General features: G+C 41.1%; 1 protein-coding gene across 1 annotated transcript; it reads right to left on the bottom strand.

Annotated features, from left to right (window-relative positions):
• Nucleotides 1-3,364: 3,364 nt before the first annotated feature.
• LOC139000050 (zinc finger protein 525-like) lies at nt 3,365-15,239 on the bottom strand. The gene is made up of 4 exons (XM_070402318.1): nt 15,156-15,239; nt 13,753-13,879; nt 8,845-8,918; nt 3,365-3,600 (listed from the first exon to the last, which is right to left on the bottom strand). The coding sequence occupies exons 1-4, from the start codon at nt 15,168-15,170 to the stop codon at nt 3,556-3,558; spliced, it is 261 nt and encodes an 86-aa protein (XP_070258419.1). The 5' UTR covers nt 15,171-15,239; the 3' UTR covers nt 3,365-3,555.
• Between the last annotated feature and the right edge of the window lie 273 nt (nt 15,240-15,512).

The following is a 15,512-nucleotide window of genomic DNA, read 5'->3' as shown; positions in this document are numbered from 1 at the left end:
TTCACTATGTGTTATATAAAACCACCCCAAAACGGATTCTCTTAATGCAACAATACTTCAGTATTTCTTATGAGTCTATGGGTTGGCCAGGTGGTTCTCCTGCTTCATGTGCTATTGGCAAAAGGTTTTTCCCTAGATCAAAACATGATTTCCCCAAAAAACAAAACAAAAAAACACCATTTTCTGACCTTCCAGACTTCCATGTTATTCCTTCGCTTGCAGCGTCCACTAACAAGTCTCCTTCCAGCCTCTATCCACTAGCCAGTCCCAAGGAAATGTCACATGCATTACGTTTTTAATAGGGAGCACCTCAATCTCAGGAACTCTTTTCTCTTACAACTAGTCTTTGTTGTGAAATAAAACACCCAAAGTTTAATGGCTTAAATCAACCAAAATTCATCATTGCAAGTAATTTCGGGGTGGCTGAGCCGTTCTCTGCTACCCATCTGGCAGGGCAGCTGTCTAGGGTTGCAGGGAGCTGGAAAATACCTTCTTTGAAGATATTTTAAGTTATTTTAAAAACTGAATTTAGAGAGGAAGGCAGAGATGGAGAAAAACATCCATGTGCAAGACAAACATAAATTGGTTGCCTCCTTAACGTGCCCTGATATTTGGAATCACACCCCCGATCTGGCATTTGTGGAACCAGGAATCAAACCTGCAACCTTTTGGTGGAGGGCACTACATGCAAACAAATGAGCTAAATTGGACAGGGTTAGAAAGACCTTTGAGATAAACTTCCTTACATCGTGATGTTTGTCAGTCATATGTAATATAATGTAACATCAAATTTATTGTATGTCCCTTCAAGAGAATCTACTAGTACAGCTCAGCAGGTGTGGCTCAGTGGGTTAGAGTGTCATTCCTCCCACCAGAAGGTCACAGATTTCATTCCCAGTCAGGTCTGGTACCTGGGTGGAAGGTTTGATCTCCAGCTTGCCCTGTGTGCCTGAGGGAGGCAACCAATTGGTGTCTCTCTCATATCAGTTTCTTTCTCTCTACCCACTACCCCTCCCATTCTCTCTAAGATCAATGGAAATATCCTTGGATAAGGATTTTAAAGAGAAACTTTGTTTATTTATTTATTTATTTTAAAAATATATTTTATTGACTTTTTAAAGAGAGGAAGGGAGAGAGATAGAGAGCCAGAAACATCAATGAGAGATAAACATCAATCAGCTGTCTCCTGCACATCTCCCACTGGGGATGTGCCCGCAACCCAGGTACATGCCCCTGACCGGAATCGAACCCGGGACCCTTCAGTCCGCAAGCCGACTCTCTATCCACTGAGCCAAACCGGTTTCGGCTGTTTTTTTTTTTTTAATATTTTATTGATTTAAGAGAGGGGGAAAGAAACATCAATGATGAGAGAGAATCAATGTTCCACTGACTCCTACATGCCCTCTATTGGGGATTGAAGGGGAAAGCCAGGGCATGTGCCCTGACCAGGAATCTAACCTGACCTCCTGGTTGATACGTCAATGCTCATCCATCAAGCAAGGCAGGCCTGGCCTGGGGGGATCAGGCTGAAACCAGCTCTTCTACACCCCCTGAGGGGTCTCGAATTGTGAGAGGGTGCAGGCCAGATCGAAGGAACCCACCGGTGCACAATCAGGGCCTGAGAGAGACCTCGGGAGGGCTAAAGGGCGTGTCTGGCCCATCTTGTCCAGGCCCGATCGGCCAGACCCCAGCACCAAGCTAATCTACCGGTCAGAGCGTCTGCCCCTTGGTGGTCAATGTACATCATAGCGACCGGGCGAAAGAACGGTCGGACACTTAGCATATATAAGAACATAACCCATTTGACCACTCCCTGACTCACGAATCCATTTCCTCTTTTGTTATCTATTTCTGAACGACCTGTCATGTATGGGTAACAAACCTGCCAAATATATACACTGAGGAAGACACTGGGACATATTTTTAGCTCAAGAATCATTAATTCTGGCGCTAGCAGGTGTCGCTCACTGGATACAGCATTGGCTCGTGGACTGAGAGTCCTGGCTTTGATTCCGTTAAAGGGACATACCTACCTTACAGGCCCCTGCAGGAGGCTACCAATCGATGTGTCTCTCCAACAAAGACATTTCTCTCTCTGTGTCTGTCCCCCTTCCTTTCACTCTTTCTAAAAATCAATGAAAAATAGCCTCAGGTGAGGATTCACAACAACAAAAAGATTCATTAATTTTGTCCTGGCCAAGGAGTAACTTAGCTGGTGGAACATCATCCTAATATGCCAGGATTGCGGGTTCAAGGCCAGATTGGGGCACATCCAGGGGTCACAAATAAATAACAAGAAAGGAATGTCATTAATTCTGCAACAGTTTATATGGTGGCACATTCTCTGTAATGTAAGCATAAAAAGAAGTAAAACCATTGATCAAATATCCAATAATTAGATATCCCTTTATAACCACAATTTTTACCACAAAATGTGTTAGTGAGCATCTAATGTGAAGTATGTATCATTGAAAAAGATTCCATCTATAGGTAAACAGGAGGACATTCTCTGCGTAGTGAGTAGACATGAGTGGGAGTAAGCTGAGTCCTGGGAGCTTTTTTTTTGTTGTTGTCCAAAAGCAATGTATCTTCCAGACTTTCAATCTATCTCAGCATAAGCATTTAATTATTAAAAATAGTCAAACCGGTTTGGCTCAGTGGATAGAGCGTCGGCTTGTGGATTGAAAGGTCCCAGGTTCGAATCCAGTCAAGGGCATGTACCTTGGTTGCCGGCACATCCCCAGTAGGAAGTGTGCAGGAGGCAGCTGGTCGATGTTTCTCTCTCTCCGATATTTCTAACTCTCTATCCCTCTCCCTTCTTCTCTGTAAAAAAATCAATAAAATATATTTTTCAAAAGAATAATAAAAAATAATAATAAAACCTGCCCAGATGACATGGCTCAGTGGTTGAGCATAGGACTATGAACCAGAAGACGGGGTTCCCTTCCTGGTCAGGGCACATGCCCCGGTTGAGGGCTCCATCCCAGTGTGGGGTATGAAGGAGACAGGGGATATATGATTCTCACCATTGATGTTTCAACCTCGCTCACCATCTCCCTTCCTCTCTGCGTTCAATAAAATTTTGTTTAAATTTTAAAAAAAGATAAAATAATAAAATCTTATAAAATACTAGGATAAAATACTTTAAATTTTTTTAAAACTCATATTATTTCTCAGAAAACCAGGAGTCCCTCCATTGGAAATAAGCTTTTAGAAATATCTGTGGAACATACATACAGATGTGATCAGCTTGATAAAAACTCAACCACCACAATCTTCAGAATTTCCACAGAAAACAGAATAATGAATATTAGGTTATTTCAAGTTTAAAATTATTTTGGGTTTAAATGATGCCACTAAAAACTTGAAAGCTAGATTTCCTGTTTCCTTTTATGTTCAAATAAGGAAATGAACCTCCTTACCACATGTCTCTTCATGAAGCAGTAACATGCAACTTGGCCACAGGTTTTGGTGAGGTGATCATGTTGAGAAGGGGTGTCTATTCACACATGGACTAGAACCTGCAAGTAGGCTCTGGACTATCAGCCAGGTTGGTCAGTAAGGACAGCTTAGGGGCCCCATCTGGATGCCCTGAGAGCTCTACACGAACCAGGAAATAAGAGACAAGTGCAGTGATGTATTAATGTACACAAATGTGCAGGAACCTATGGAAAAAACAACCAAACACACACACACACACACACACACACACACACACCCCAAAACAGATAGAAGAAACACCTTAGCCTGATTTTATAAATGCATCTGAGGTTACAGAATAGAATTAGGGCGTTTCTGACTCAAAAGTATTAATAACTGTTAACAAAATGCAAAGTTCAGAGATAGAACTAAGGTTAAAAGAGGGGTTTTAAATGCATAATTAGTGTTACAATGTATCATGAATGTGATTTTTGAACAGTAAGCATTTATTATTCTCTGTACCTCCTTCTCACAAAAAAACCTTGGTGTTCAGCTAGGGCCCTGCCATGGTCTCGGGTTCCTCTAGAAAGAATGACCAACATAAGGCTACATTCAGGAAAGTGAGAATAAAACCTGTTTAACATGGGCTAATCCCACTCCAATAAAGAAGTTAAGGGGATAACACTGAGAAATGCTTAAGGTTTCCAATGAAAATCAGGACAAGAAAAATCATTCCAATTACAAAGTACACAGATGCCAATCTGTGGTATTCCGAAAATTCATATTCATATTGGAAAGTATAAATGTCAGCATGAGAACTTGAATGATAGGCTATCTACTTCATAAAAATAAAGCAAAATATTCACCAAATTCTGATGTCAATCATTGCATTAGTGAATACCAAACAACTGAGCAGAAGCTACAGGAGCTTGAGGGGGTGATGTGGGACAAGGAAGAGCTTGATATGCTATGGTCATAGCAGTACAAAAAGAATGGCAGTGCCCTAGCCAGTTTGGCTCAGTGAATAGAGCATCAGCCTGCGAACTGAAAGGTCCCAGGTTCGATTCTGGTCAAGGGCACATGCCCAGGTTTTGGGCCCCATCCCCAGTAGGGGGCTTGTAGGAGGCAGCTGATCCATGATTCTCTCACATCATGGATGTTTCTATCTCCCCATTCCTTCCTCTCTGAGATCAATAAAAATGTTTTGTTTTTTTTAAAAAAAAGAATGGCATCCTAGAAGACAGAGTCAAAAAGCAGAGAGGAACAGGAAATGGGAAATGAAAGTAATGGAATTAATTTTTGTGAGTCCAGCTAGCAGTGCAGCCTGGGAAAGGCGTCCTCTTTCTACATGTAGAGTTCATGCCAATTCTGAATCCTGGGTACAACAATGTCACTGCTATTGCAATATTCCTCTTCATTATGGAAAACCTATTACACAGACAGCACTGTCTTGAGTGTACTACCATTCACCTAAACATCAAAACCACAAATGGACATGCCCTCATAAAGTTTTCATCTGAACACATTGGCACAGAAAAGGAAGTAACTTTGATGACATCATTTATAAAACTCAAGAACTATCTTAAAAGATTCATTCAATAGTGTACATCTCTAATAGAATAAAATGTGCACCTCACAATGTATCCAATACTCCATGAAATTGTGCATAAGGGCATGTACCTGGGTTGCGGGCACATCCCCAGTGGGGAGTGTGCAGGAGGCAGCTGATCGATGTTTCTCTCTCATCGATGTTTCTAACTCTCTATCTCTCTCCCTTCCTCCCTGTAAAAAATCAATAAAATATATTTTTTTAAAAAATGTAAAAACACCCAAATATGTAATTGGTTATGAATTTTAAAGTATCACTGCACACTAGATAGGTAGCCAAAATGCCTTTCAGGTATTGCTCTAAATCACACTGGGGACGTGCCCGCAACCAAAGTACATGCCCTTGACCTGAATCGAACCTGGGACTCTAGAGTCCGCAGGCCGACACTCTATCCACTGAGCCAAACTGGTCAGGGCTGCTCTACGTTTTTAAGGACTCTCTTTAGTATGAAGTCTCTCAGGTACAGTAAGACATGAATGGCTTTTAAAGGCTTTTCTACATTTTTCACATTCATGAAGCTTCTTTCCAGTATGAGTTCCGTGATGTTCAGCAACTTCTCAGAGCTGGTAAAGGACTTACAACAATCCTCACATCTTCTCCCAAGTATGAACTCTGCTGTGCAGTAAGGCAGGAATACTGATGAGAGACTGTGTTATATTTTCTATATTTATAAGGCTTCTCTCCAGAATGAACTGATGCTCAGCAAGGCTTGAGGAGCTGCCAAAGGATTTGCCACATTCTCTACAATTACCTGGTATAAGGTTTCTCTCCAGTGTGAACTCTCTGATGATTAATAAGGGATGAGGACTTGCTAAAGGCTTTGCCACATTCTCTACATTTGTAAGGATTCTCTCCAGTGTGAACTCTCTGATGATATCCAAGGTTTGAGGGATGGCTAAAGGCTTTGCCACATTCTCTACATGTGTAAGGCTTTACTCCAGTATGAATTCTCTGATGTGCAGTAAGGTTTGAGGAGCTCCTAAAGGGTTTACCACATTCTCTACATTTGTAAGGTTTCTCTCCAGTGTGAATTCTCTGATGAATTGTAAGGGCTGAGGTCTGGTTAAAGGCTTTGCCACATTCTGTACACTTATAAGGCTTCTCTCCAGTATGAACTCTCTGATGTTTATTAAGGTTTGCGGACTCCCTGAATGCTTTGCCACATTCTGTACATTTATAAGGCTTCTCTCCAGTATGAATACGGTTATGTTTAATAAGATATGTACGGCTGATAAAGGCTTTGCCACATTCTCTACATTTATGAGGCTTCTTTTCAGTGTGAATTCTCTGATGGGTAGTAAGGTATGAGGACCTGCTAAAGAATTTGCCACATTCTCTACATTTGTAAGGTTTCTCTCCAGTGTGAATTCTCTGATGAAGCAGAAGAGTTGAGGACTGGGTAAAGGCTTTGCCACATTCTGTACATTTGTAAGGCTTCTGTCCAGTATGAATACTCTGATGATGATTACGGGAGGAGGACTGGTTAAAGGCTTTGCCACATTCTCTGCATTTGTAAGGTTTCTCTCCAGTGTGAACTCTCTGATGAACAATAAGTTTTGAGGGTTGGCTAAAGGCTTTGCCACATTCTGAACATTTGTAAGGCTTTTGTTCTATAAGATTTCTATGATGTTGAGTATGTTTTGAGGACTGACTAAAGCCTTTTCCATTTTCCCAGAGTTTGTCAAGTTTTGCCCTAGTATGAATTCTTCCCTCATGTACAGTAAGAGTTAAATGACATCTAAAGGCTTTGCCACATGCTTTACATTTGTAAGGCTTGTCTCCAGTCTGAATTCTTTCATTTAGAGTACAGCCTGAAGGCCAACTGGATGTTTGAATAGAATTTTTACATTCATAATGTTTTTCTCCACTATGGATTTCTTTCAGTCTATATAGGCCGACTATTTGACTGATGATTCTACCACATGAATTACCTGTGTAAGCCTGCTCCCCAGCCTGAATATTCACTTGTTCAGTGTAATTTGAAGATTCCTGAAAAGATTTGACACATCTACTTCCTTTGTGTGTCTTTTCCACAATATCAAATAATTGACCCATATGGTGATTGGACATTTGGTCAAAGACTTTTCCACTTTTATAATGGTCCTCTGCAAAATCAATTCTCCGTTGATTATTAAGATATGACTCTTGCTTAAAGTTTTTCAAATGTTCGTTCCATTGGTAACTTGCACCTTCATTATATTGACTCTGCTGGTAATGGGAGATAGAAAGGCCTTTAGGGACAGTTCTAAGTTCAAGAGACATGTACACTTGTTGCCTAAGAACCATTTTGTGATACTCATTAAACTATGAAAGTTGTTTAAAACAGCATTGTAAATTTACTGAAATTATAGACAAAACATAAAAATAAAATTGTTTGAGAACCAGGGCAGCTCCCCTCCCTCCTAGAGGGAGAGAAGGGGGGAGGAGCTGCCGCCTCACAGACTCACTGAGTCGCTCCTGCAGCAAGGGGCGGGAGAGAGAGACCGAAAAGCAGGAAAGGCGGACGGTTTGGCCGTTTACCTGTCTGCCTTCTCATTCGCTCTCCCCCCTTGTTCTGTTCGCTCCTGGTGTCAGCCTATCCGCCTTTCCAAACCCTCCCATTCCCCCGGTGTAACCCCCCCTTCCCTTTCCTTCTTGTCCTCTGTGTAAAAAAATAAAATAAAATAAAATAAAATTGTTTGAGGAAGAATAATGAATCCTTGTTTAAAACACTGCCAAATTGCCCTATCTGGTTTGGCTCAGTGGATACAGCATCGGCCTGTGGACTGAGGGGTCCCAGGTTCGATTCCGGTCAAGGGCATGTGCTTTGGTTAGGGGTGCATACCCAGTTGGGGGTGTGCAGGAGGCAGCTGATCAATGTTTCTCTCTCATTGATGTTTTTAACTCTCTATCACTCTCCCTTCCTCTCCTTAAAAAATCAATAAAAAATATTTTTTTAAAAAAATTGCCAAATTGTTCAGCCAGCAGGGCTCAGTAGTTGAGCATTGACATATGAAACAGATCATGGTTCAATTTCCCATGAGGACACATGCCCGGGTTTCAGGTTAGGTCCAAAAAGAGGCATGTAGGAGGCACCAATCAGTGATTTTCTCTCATTATTTTTTTTTTAAATAAGTTTTTATTGATTTCAGAGAGGAAGGAAGAGGAAGAGATACAGAAACATCAACAAGGAGAGAGAAACATTGATTTGCTGCCTCCTGCATGTCCCCTACTGAGGATTGAGCCCGTAACCCAGGCATATGTGCTTGACTTGAATCGAACTTGAGACCTTTCAGTCCACAGGCCAACACTCTACCCACTGAACCAAACCAGCTAGGGCTGTCTCTCATAATTGATATTTCTCTCTCTCCCTCTCCTTTCCTTTCTGAAATCAATAAAAATATATATATTTCAAAGTAGTAAGATTGTCAAATTGAGCAGTTTTTAATTTTATAGGAACATTATAAATATCTAAATTTTATAAATGAATGAAAGTTTAATCCCACCCTACATTTTAAACAATTCTAATCATTATTCACACCACAGACTGTGTTAGCTCCTAGTTTTCCAGATTTCCTTTCTAAGGATACATAACAGCAAAAAGCTGTTTTCAACCATCAGGTGCAGAAACACACTGATCTGTCAATGTAACTGAGCTTAAAGTGGGAGGTTTCCCAAATGCATAGTACACTTGACCTTAGTTAACAAGAACTGTATTATGAATAACCGTTCCAGGTAAGTTCAGTTTATACTAACATTCTCTTATCACATTCTTTGTCAAATTCCTAGGCTTTCATTAAGTGTACATTGTCAAAACCACACCTTTTATATCTTACCAGAATAATTTCAGAGAATAAATCTTGAATTCCGGGCTTTAGGAAAAAGGCCTGGTCATCTTCAGATGACATAGCTGAAAGAAAACAAATTTTTAGTTTTGTGGTTTTTTAAAAAATGTATTTTATTGATTTTTTACAGAGAGGATGGGAGAGGGATAGAGAGTTAGAAACATGGATGAGAGAGAAACATCGATCAGCTGCCTCCTGCACACCCCCTACTGGGGATGTGCCCGCAACCAAGGTACATGCCCTTGACCGGAATTGAACCTGGGACCCCTCAGTCTGCAGGCCGACGCTCTATCCACTGAGCCAAACCGGTCAGGGCAAATTTTTAGTTTTGACAATCAGATGAGTGCACTTTGAAATTACCAGCAAGTATAGACCAAATGACATTTTTGAGTACTCCAAGAGCCAGCGAAGGATTCAAAGAAAGCTCAAGATAGGTACAATGAGGAAAAGTCTCATCAAACAGGAACAAAGAACTGCTTACATTTGCCAATGATACCTGCTCAAACAGCCTGCCGCACAATGGCAACATTATCAAAACACTCCCACCTCCCAGTTTCTGAGAGAGAGAGAGAGAGAGAGAGAGAGAGAGAGAGAGAGAGATGAGGGAAGTACATGTTCAAGGATCTCCTTGTTTAGAAGCATCTTGCATAACAAGTGTCTGTTGTGAATGATACAGAGTGCGAACAGAATGGCGGTACACGGTGAGTGCCCTGTAGCGGCTGCTACAAATAAAAAATGAGAAATTGTTCGAGCACCACAAAGACTGTGGTACTGAAGATGTATATAAAGCCTGGAAAGATACCGTGGGCCTGAGAAAGAAACAGAGAACATTTCTAACTGGGAAATGAAACAAACAACTGAACCAAGAATACAGATCCTGAAAAGAGTGTTGACCCTGTGGGAAGCCGCCTATTGTCTTCACTAGCAGAGAGGTGTGCACAAGGAGCCTGAAATGCTGGTGACCCTTAAGCCCTGGCTAAGGTAGAGCTATGCACCAACTGTTTTGTTGAGACAATGGTAGCTGAAGTAACTTCCAGACCAGATAGTCATGTAAATCCTTACTGATAAGATAGTCTATCTGTTGCTGGAAATCGCCTGCCTAAGGGCTATAGGAGTATCCCAAACTGAATAGAAGGATGGCAAGTCCTGAGCACAAGTGGAGTCCTCCCACTAGAGTTGGGGTCCAGCCTGGCTCCCCAATTTCCAAATTATTATTTCCTGTCTCGTCTCTGTCATTTTCACGCTGCCCTTCTCCAGAGCCTGAACCCTGAACCACGCAGGACGTGGATCATTCACAGACCCAAAGTACACTTTGTTCCACAGACAGTTATTATTTGTTTCCTCCTATAGAAAGCATACTCAAAAGCCTGCTTATTTACAATTCCTGAATCTCAACAAAAGATATCAAGTCATGCTAAGAAACAGAAAAGGGGCCCATCAGAAACACAAAATAAATGTAATCAAACGGGCAATACATTAATGGAAATATACTAATTCCCTGAAGAAAAATGCAAAATATGTATCTTAAAACCAAAACCTAGAAAAAAAAGACAACTATATAAAATCACCAAAATATTATAACCAAAATAAAAATACAATGAGCCGAAACCGGTTTGGCTCAGTGGATAGAGCATCGGTCTGCGGACTGAAGGGTCCCAGGTTCGATTCCGATCAAGGGCATGTGCCTGGGTTGCGGGCACATCCCCAGTAGGAGATGTGCAAGAGGCAGCTGGTCGATGTTTCTCTCTCATCGATGTTTCTAACTCTCTATCTCTCTTCCTTCCTCTCTGTAAAAAATCAATAAAATATATTTTTTAAAAACAATACAATGAGAAAGAAAGTATTTTACAAACACCACATGGAAATGGGAAATTGAAAAACATAATACCCAAATTAAAAAGTACTGTAGAGCCCTAACCAGTTTGGCTCAGTGGATAGAGCATCGGCTGTGGACTGAAAGGTCGCAGGTTCGATTCCAGTCAAGAGCATGTACCTTGATTGTGGGCACATCCCCATTAGGAGGTGTGCAGGAGGCAGCTGATCGATGTTTCTAACTCTCTATCCCTCTACCTTCCTCTCTATAAAAAACCAATAAAATAAAAGAAATTTAAATAAAAAGTACAGTGGAATCATCAATGAAAGACAATATCATTTTGAAAAATCAAAGAATCGGACTGGCAGGAGTAGCTCAGTGATTGAGCTTTGACCTATGAACCAAGAGGTCACGGTTTGGTTCCAGGTCTGGGCCCAGGCCTGGTTAAAAGCTCAATCCCCAATCGTCCAGGATGCAGCTGATCGAGGATTCTCTCTCTTCATTGATGTTTCTATCTCCCCCCCGTCCTTTCCTCTCTGAAATCAATAAAGACTATTTAAAAAATAAAAATAAAAATAAATTAAAGAATTTGTACATAATTCATTAAAAATTTTGATTCAGGGAAGCTAGCAAATATGTGAAAATATGAAGGGAACCCAAGGGACTGCTAAGACACTAACAAATCAACCTACAAGGGGACTCCATAAAGACAGAATAGTGAAAAGGATTGGGCAGCTTATACAAAAAAATTAACACTTGAAGATCAGGACAACTGGAGAAAGAGACATTGAAATACAAGCAGCTCACTGAATACTAAGTAGAATACAATATAAATATGAGAACAGATAAAAAAAAACAAAACAATAAAAATATCATGAATCCCAGAATACAATTGTAAAAGCATATGAAAAAATAACTTCTAGAAAAACATTTTAAAAATAAATAAAAGGAATGAAATCTTAAATCTCTGCTATAAGACATACAACTAAAAGAATATGTGATATCAATAACTTTAGTGGGTACAGGGGAAGAGATGGCAAGTAGCACAGTTTTGTATGCAACTGGCATACTGAGTTTAAAGTACATTGTTATAGCCTTAAAATATTTTAAGTAGTCTTAGCCAGTTTGGCTCAGTGGATAGAGCATCGGCCTACAGACTGAAAGGTCCCAGGTTCGATTCCAGCCAAGGACACATGCCCGGGCTGTGGGCTTGGTCCCCAGTAGGGGCCATGCAGAAGGCAGCCAATCAATGACACTCTCATCATTGATGTTTCTATCTCTTCCTCCCTCTCCCCTCCTCTCTTAAATCAATAAAGAAATATATTTTTAAAAATATTTTAAGTAGCTCCCATGGTCACAACAAAAGTAGAAAATACTGTAATAAAATGATCTCTGTCAAGGGGTGACAGAATTGTGTATTGCACATCACATTTCTAAAAATGTATGTAGCCCTAATCGGTTTGGCTCAATGGATAGTGCGTTGGCCTTCGGACTCAAAGGTCCCAGGTTCGATCCCAGTCAAGGGCATGTACCTTGGTTGCGGGCACATCCCCAGTAGGAGGTGTGCTGGAGGCAGCTGATCGATGCTTCTCTCTCATCGGTGTTTCTAACTCTCTATCCCTCTCCCTTCCTCTCTGTAAAAAAATTAATAAAACATATTAAAAATATAGATATATATGTAAATCCAATGAATTTCTCAAAACATGGTATATAAAGCCAACCCTCAAAGTTAACTGTGTTCCTGTACCGTACCGGAAATTAGTACAAAATAACAAATTAAGTGTGTAATTACATGAATAACAGCATAAAGAGAAATGAAATAATTCATAGTTTATTTCATGTAGAAGGTGCATGATTTGTATACTATAAAGTATAAAATACTGCTGGCGGCCATCCTACTTCTAGGTATATATTGAAAAATATTCACGGAGGATCTGCAAGAGACATTTACACACCTGCATCCATTACAATGTTATTCGGAAGAGCCTACATTTGATAGAAGCAACTCAAATATCCATGGATAGTTGAATGAATGAATAAAAGTTACTGTATATGTGATGCAACATAATCTTGCTAAAAAATAAAAAGAGGTATTATTACCTGATACCACAAAGAGAAACATTGATGACACTTTTTCACTGAGGCACACAAGTCACAACGAGCCAGATACTACAGGATTTCCCTCAGGTGAGTAATCTACTGTAGTCCACGTTATTAAAATTAAAGGTAGTTATAAGTAAGCCTTCCTTTTAAAGCAAATGAGAAAGTAGTGGTTTAATACATAAGGAGAGATTTCTGCAAGATGGAAGTTTTGAGAGATCAGATATACAACACAGAGAGTAAGAATCTACCCTAGAAAGCAGAAGCCCCCTAAAGATATCCTATACAATAAAAAGCCTAATATGCTAAGTGTCTGGTCGACCAGTTGGCCGTTCAACCAATCAAAGCGTACTAGCCGTAACTGGTTTGGCTCGGTGGATAGAGCGTTGGCCTGCGGACTCAAGGGTCTCGGGTTCGATTCCGGTCAAGGGCATGTACCTTGGTTGCGGGCACATCCCCAGTGGGGAGTGTGCAGGAGACAGCTGATCGATGTTTCTCTCTCATCGATGTTTCTAACTCTCTATCCCTCTTCCTTCCTCTCTGTAAAAAAATCAATAAAATACATTAAATAAAAAACAAAAAAACCCCAAAGCATACTATGTTAATGATAATGCTAAGGCAGTTCAACTGCTTGCTATGACATGCATCGACCACCAGGGGGCAGACACTCTGACCAGTAGGTTACCTTGCTGCTGCTGTCCAGCTGAACAGGACTGAGCAAGAGGGGCAGACACACCCTGGAGCACTCCTGCAGTCCCTCCCGGCTAGTCAACCTCCCACGTCTTTCACTGGCCTCGTTCATGCACCAGTTGGGTCCCTAGGTGGGCCTGTGCCATCTTGCAATACGGGATCTCTGGGAGGATGTCAGAGAGCCGGTTTCGTCCTGATCACACAAGACAGGCCAAGGGACCCAACTGTTGCACAAATTCGTGTACCGGGCCTCTAGTTAAAATAATAAAAGGAACAAGGAAAGAACTCATCCTCACCCACAGAGGCCAGGTTGCTGTAGTTCTCCAACATCACATCCAGGTACAATTTCCGCTGAGCTGGGTCCATGCATTCCCACTCCTCCTGAGAGAAATCTATGGCCACATCCCTGAAGGTCAGCAGTCCCTGAAAGAAAAGATTCATTTACCAAGAGGCCACCAGAAGAGTCCTTAATGTCATTCAATATGAAAACAGTGTTAGCAGAAGAGGTTTGGACCTAGGGGTGTATCTTGAATCATCCAATAAGATCACTTTGCCCTCGTAACATTGTCTGCTGTGTTTTCGAACACTGACACATGAGGATGACACCTGTCCAACAATCCATGGTACAGATTTCGCTTTTCAGGAAAATAAAGTTAAAATTAAGGCATGGACACAGGTATGTGGATTTCTGAGTGCTGTGTTTGCATCATTAAGGGTCAGTAGTATATATTTCTCAGCAGGAAATGTCAAGATGAGTCTGAAATATAAGCACTTCAAGTGTAACACAAAAAACGACTGCAGTTTTCTGAAAATACAGATGCTGATCCACATTTTGAGATGGGGCCTCTGTTTCCACTTGTGTTACAAGCTCACTTTTTACTTGTGATACCAATGTGACCGGATCACGTGCCATATGTCTGAATACACGAAAAATGAAAACACAGGAAAAATTAATATATATATAACTTTGATCTCAAGGGGTCTGTTAAAGGAATTTATAGTTCTCATGGAATAGAACATATAGAAGCCACAATCCTATTTGAAAATTTACTATGGGTATTCTTAGAACAAGATCATCTGCCTGGTCCAGCAGGTGTGCCTCAGTGGTTGAGCATTGACCCATTAACCAAGAGGTCACTGGTCAGGACACATGCCCAGGTTGCCAGATTGATCCCAATGTGGGGTGTGCAGAATGCAGCCAGTAAATGATTCTCTCATCATTCATGTTACTATCCTCCACTCTCACTCTCTTCCTTTTAGCAATCAATAAAAATATACTTCAAGAACAAGAGAGGGATGCCCTGACCGGTATGGCTCAGTGGCTAGAGCGTCGGCCTGCAGACTGAAGGGTCCCGGGTTCAATTCCAGACAAGGGCATGTACCTTGGTTGCGGGCACATTCCCAGTAGGGGGCGTGCAGGAGGCAGCTGATGGATGTTTCTCTCTCATAGATGTTTCTAACTCTCTATCCTTCTCCCTTCCTCTCTGTAAAAATCAATAAAATATATTTAAAAAAAAAAAAAAAGAAGAACAAGAGAGGGAAATATAGCAACTGCTGACATTGACTATCACAAGAAAATAGGAAAGAAATAAGGAAAGGAAAACAACCTAGCAAGGCAAAATATCAACAGTAGAGAAATAAATCCAAAGATATCAGTGGAAAAGCAAATATAGTCTCTGACCCAGGACACATCTTTTACCTGAGAAGCAGCCATCTGGTCCCGGCTACTGATCCTGGTCCTGGGATGTTTTCTCTGGTGACAATATGTTGAGGAGTCACAGAATGTACCTTCAAAGGCATCTGCACAGCCTGTTAATCAGCTCACCTCACACCCACAGTGAGAAGAACCTGGAAATGAGGAAAAGGCCACCCCATCCTGCATTTGTCACAGGAGAGACTCAGAAACATTGAGCTCCTACATGTGAGGTGTTTTAATTTGTCTTCATGTGTCTGTCCTTCCAAAGACTTCCACAAGCGCCTATAGCAACCAGAGCATGTGCTGATTTCCTGAAACACCAAGCGCAACAGAGCACCCCTTACATCCCCCCCAAAAAAG

This window comes from Myotis yumanensis, unplaced genomic scaffold, assembly GCF_028538775.1.
Source record: "Myotis yumanensis isolate MYYU_CA2020_CCGP unplaced genomic scaffold, mMyoYum1.0.hap1 SCAF_23, whole genome shotgun sequence".
NCBI classification, from domain to species: Eukaryota; Metazoa; Chordata; class Mammalia; order Chiroptera; family Vespertilionidae; genus Myotis; species Myotis yumanensis.
The sequence above is the reverse complement of the archived record's forward strand: the minus strand, read 5'-3'. Positions and strand labels throughout refer to the sequence as shown.

Bases quoted from the DNA above. Each gene is read 5' to 3' on its own strand.
- LOC139000050 (XM_070402318.1), bottom strand. The intron at 8,919-13,752 runs GTGAGGATGAGT...GTTTTCTTTCAG, and splicing joins CAGCAACCTGGCCTCTGTGG to CTATGTCATCTGAAGATGAC. The intron at 3,601-8,844 runs GTAAGATATAAA...TGGTTCGTGTAG, and splicing joins TATTCTCTGAAATTATTCTG to AGCTCTCAGGGCATCCAGAT.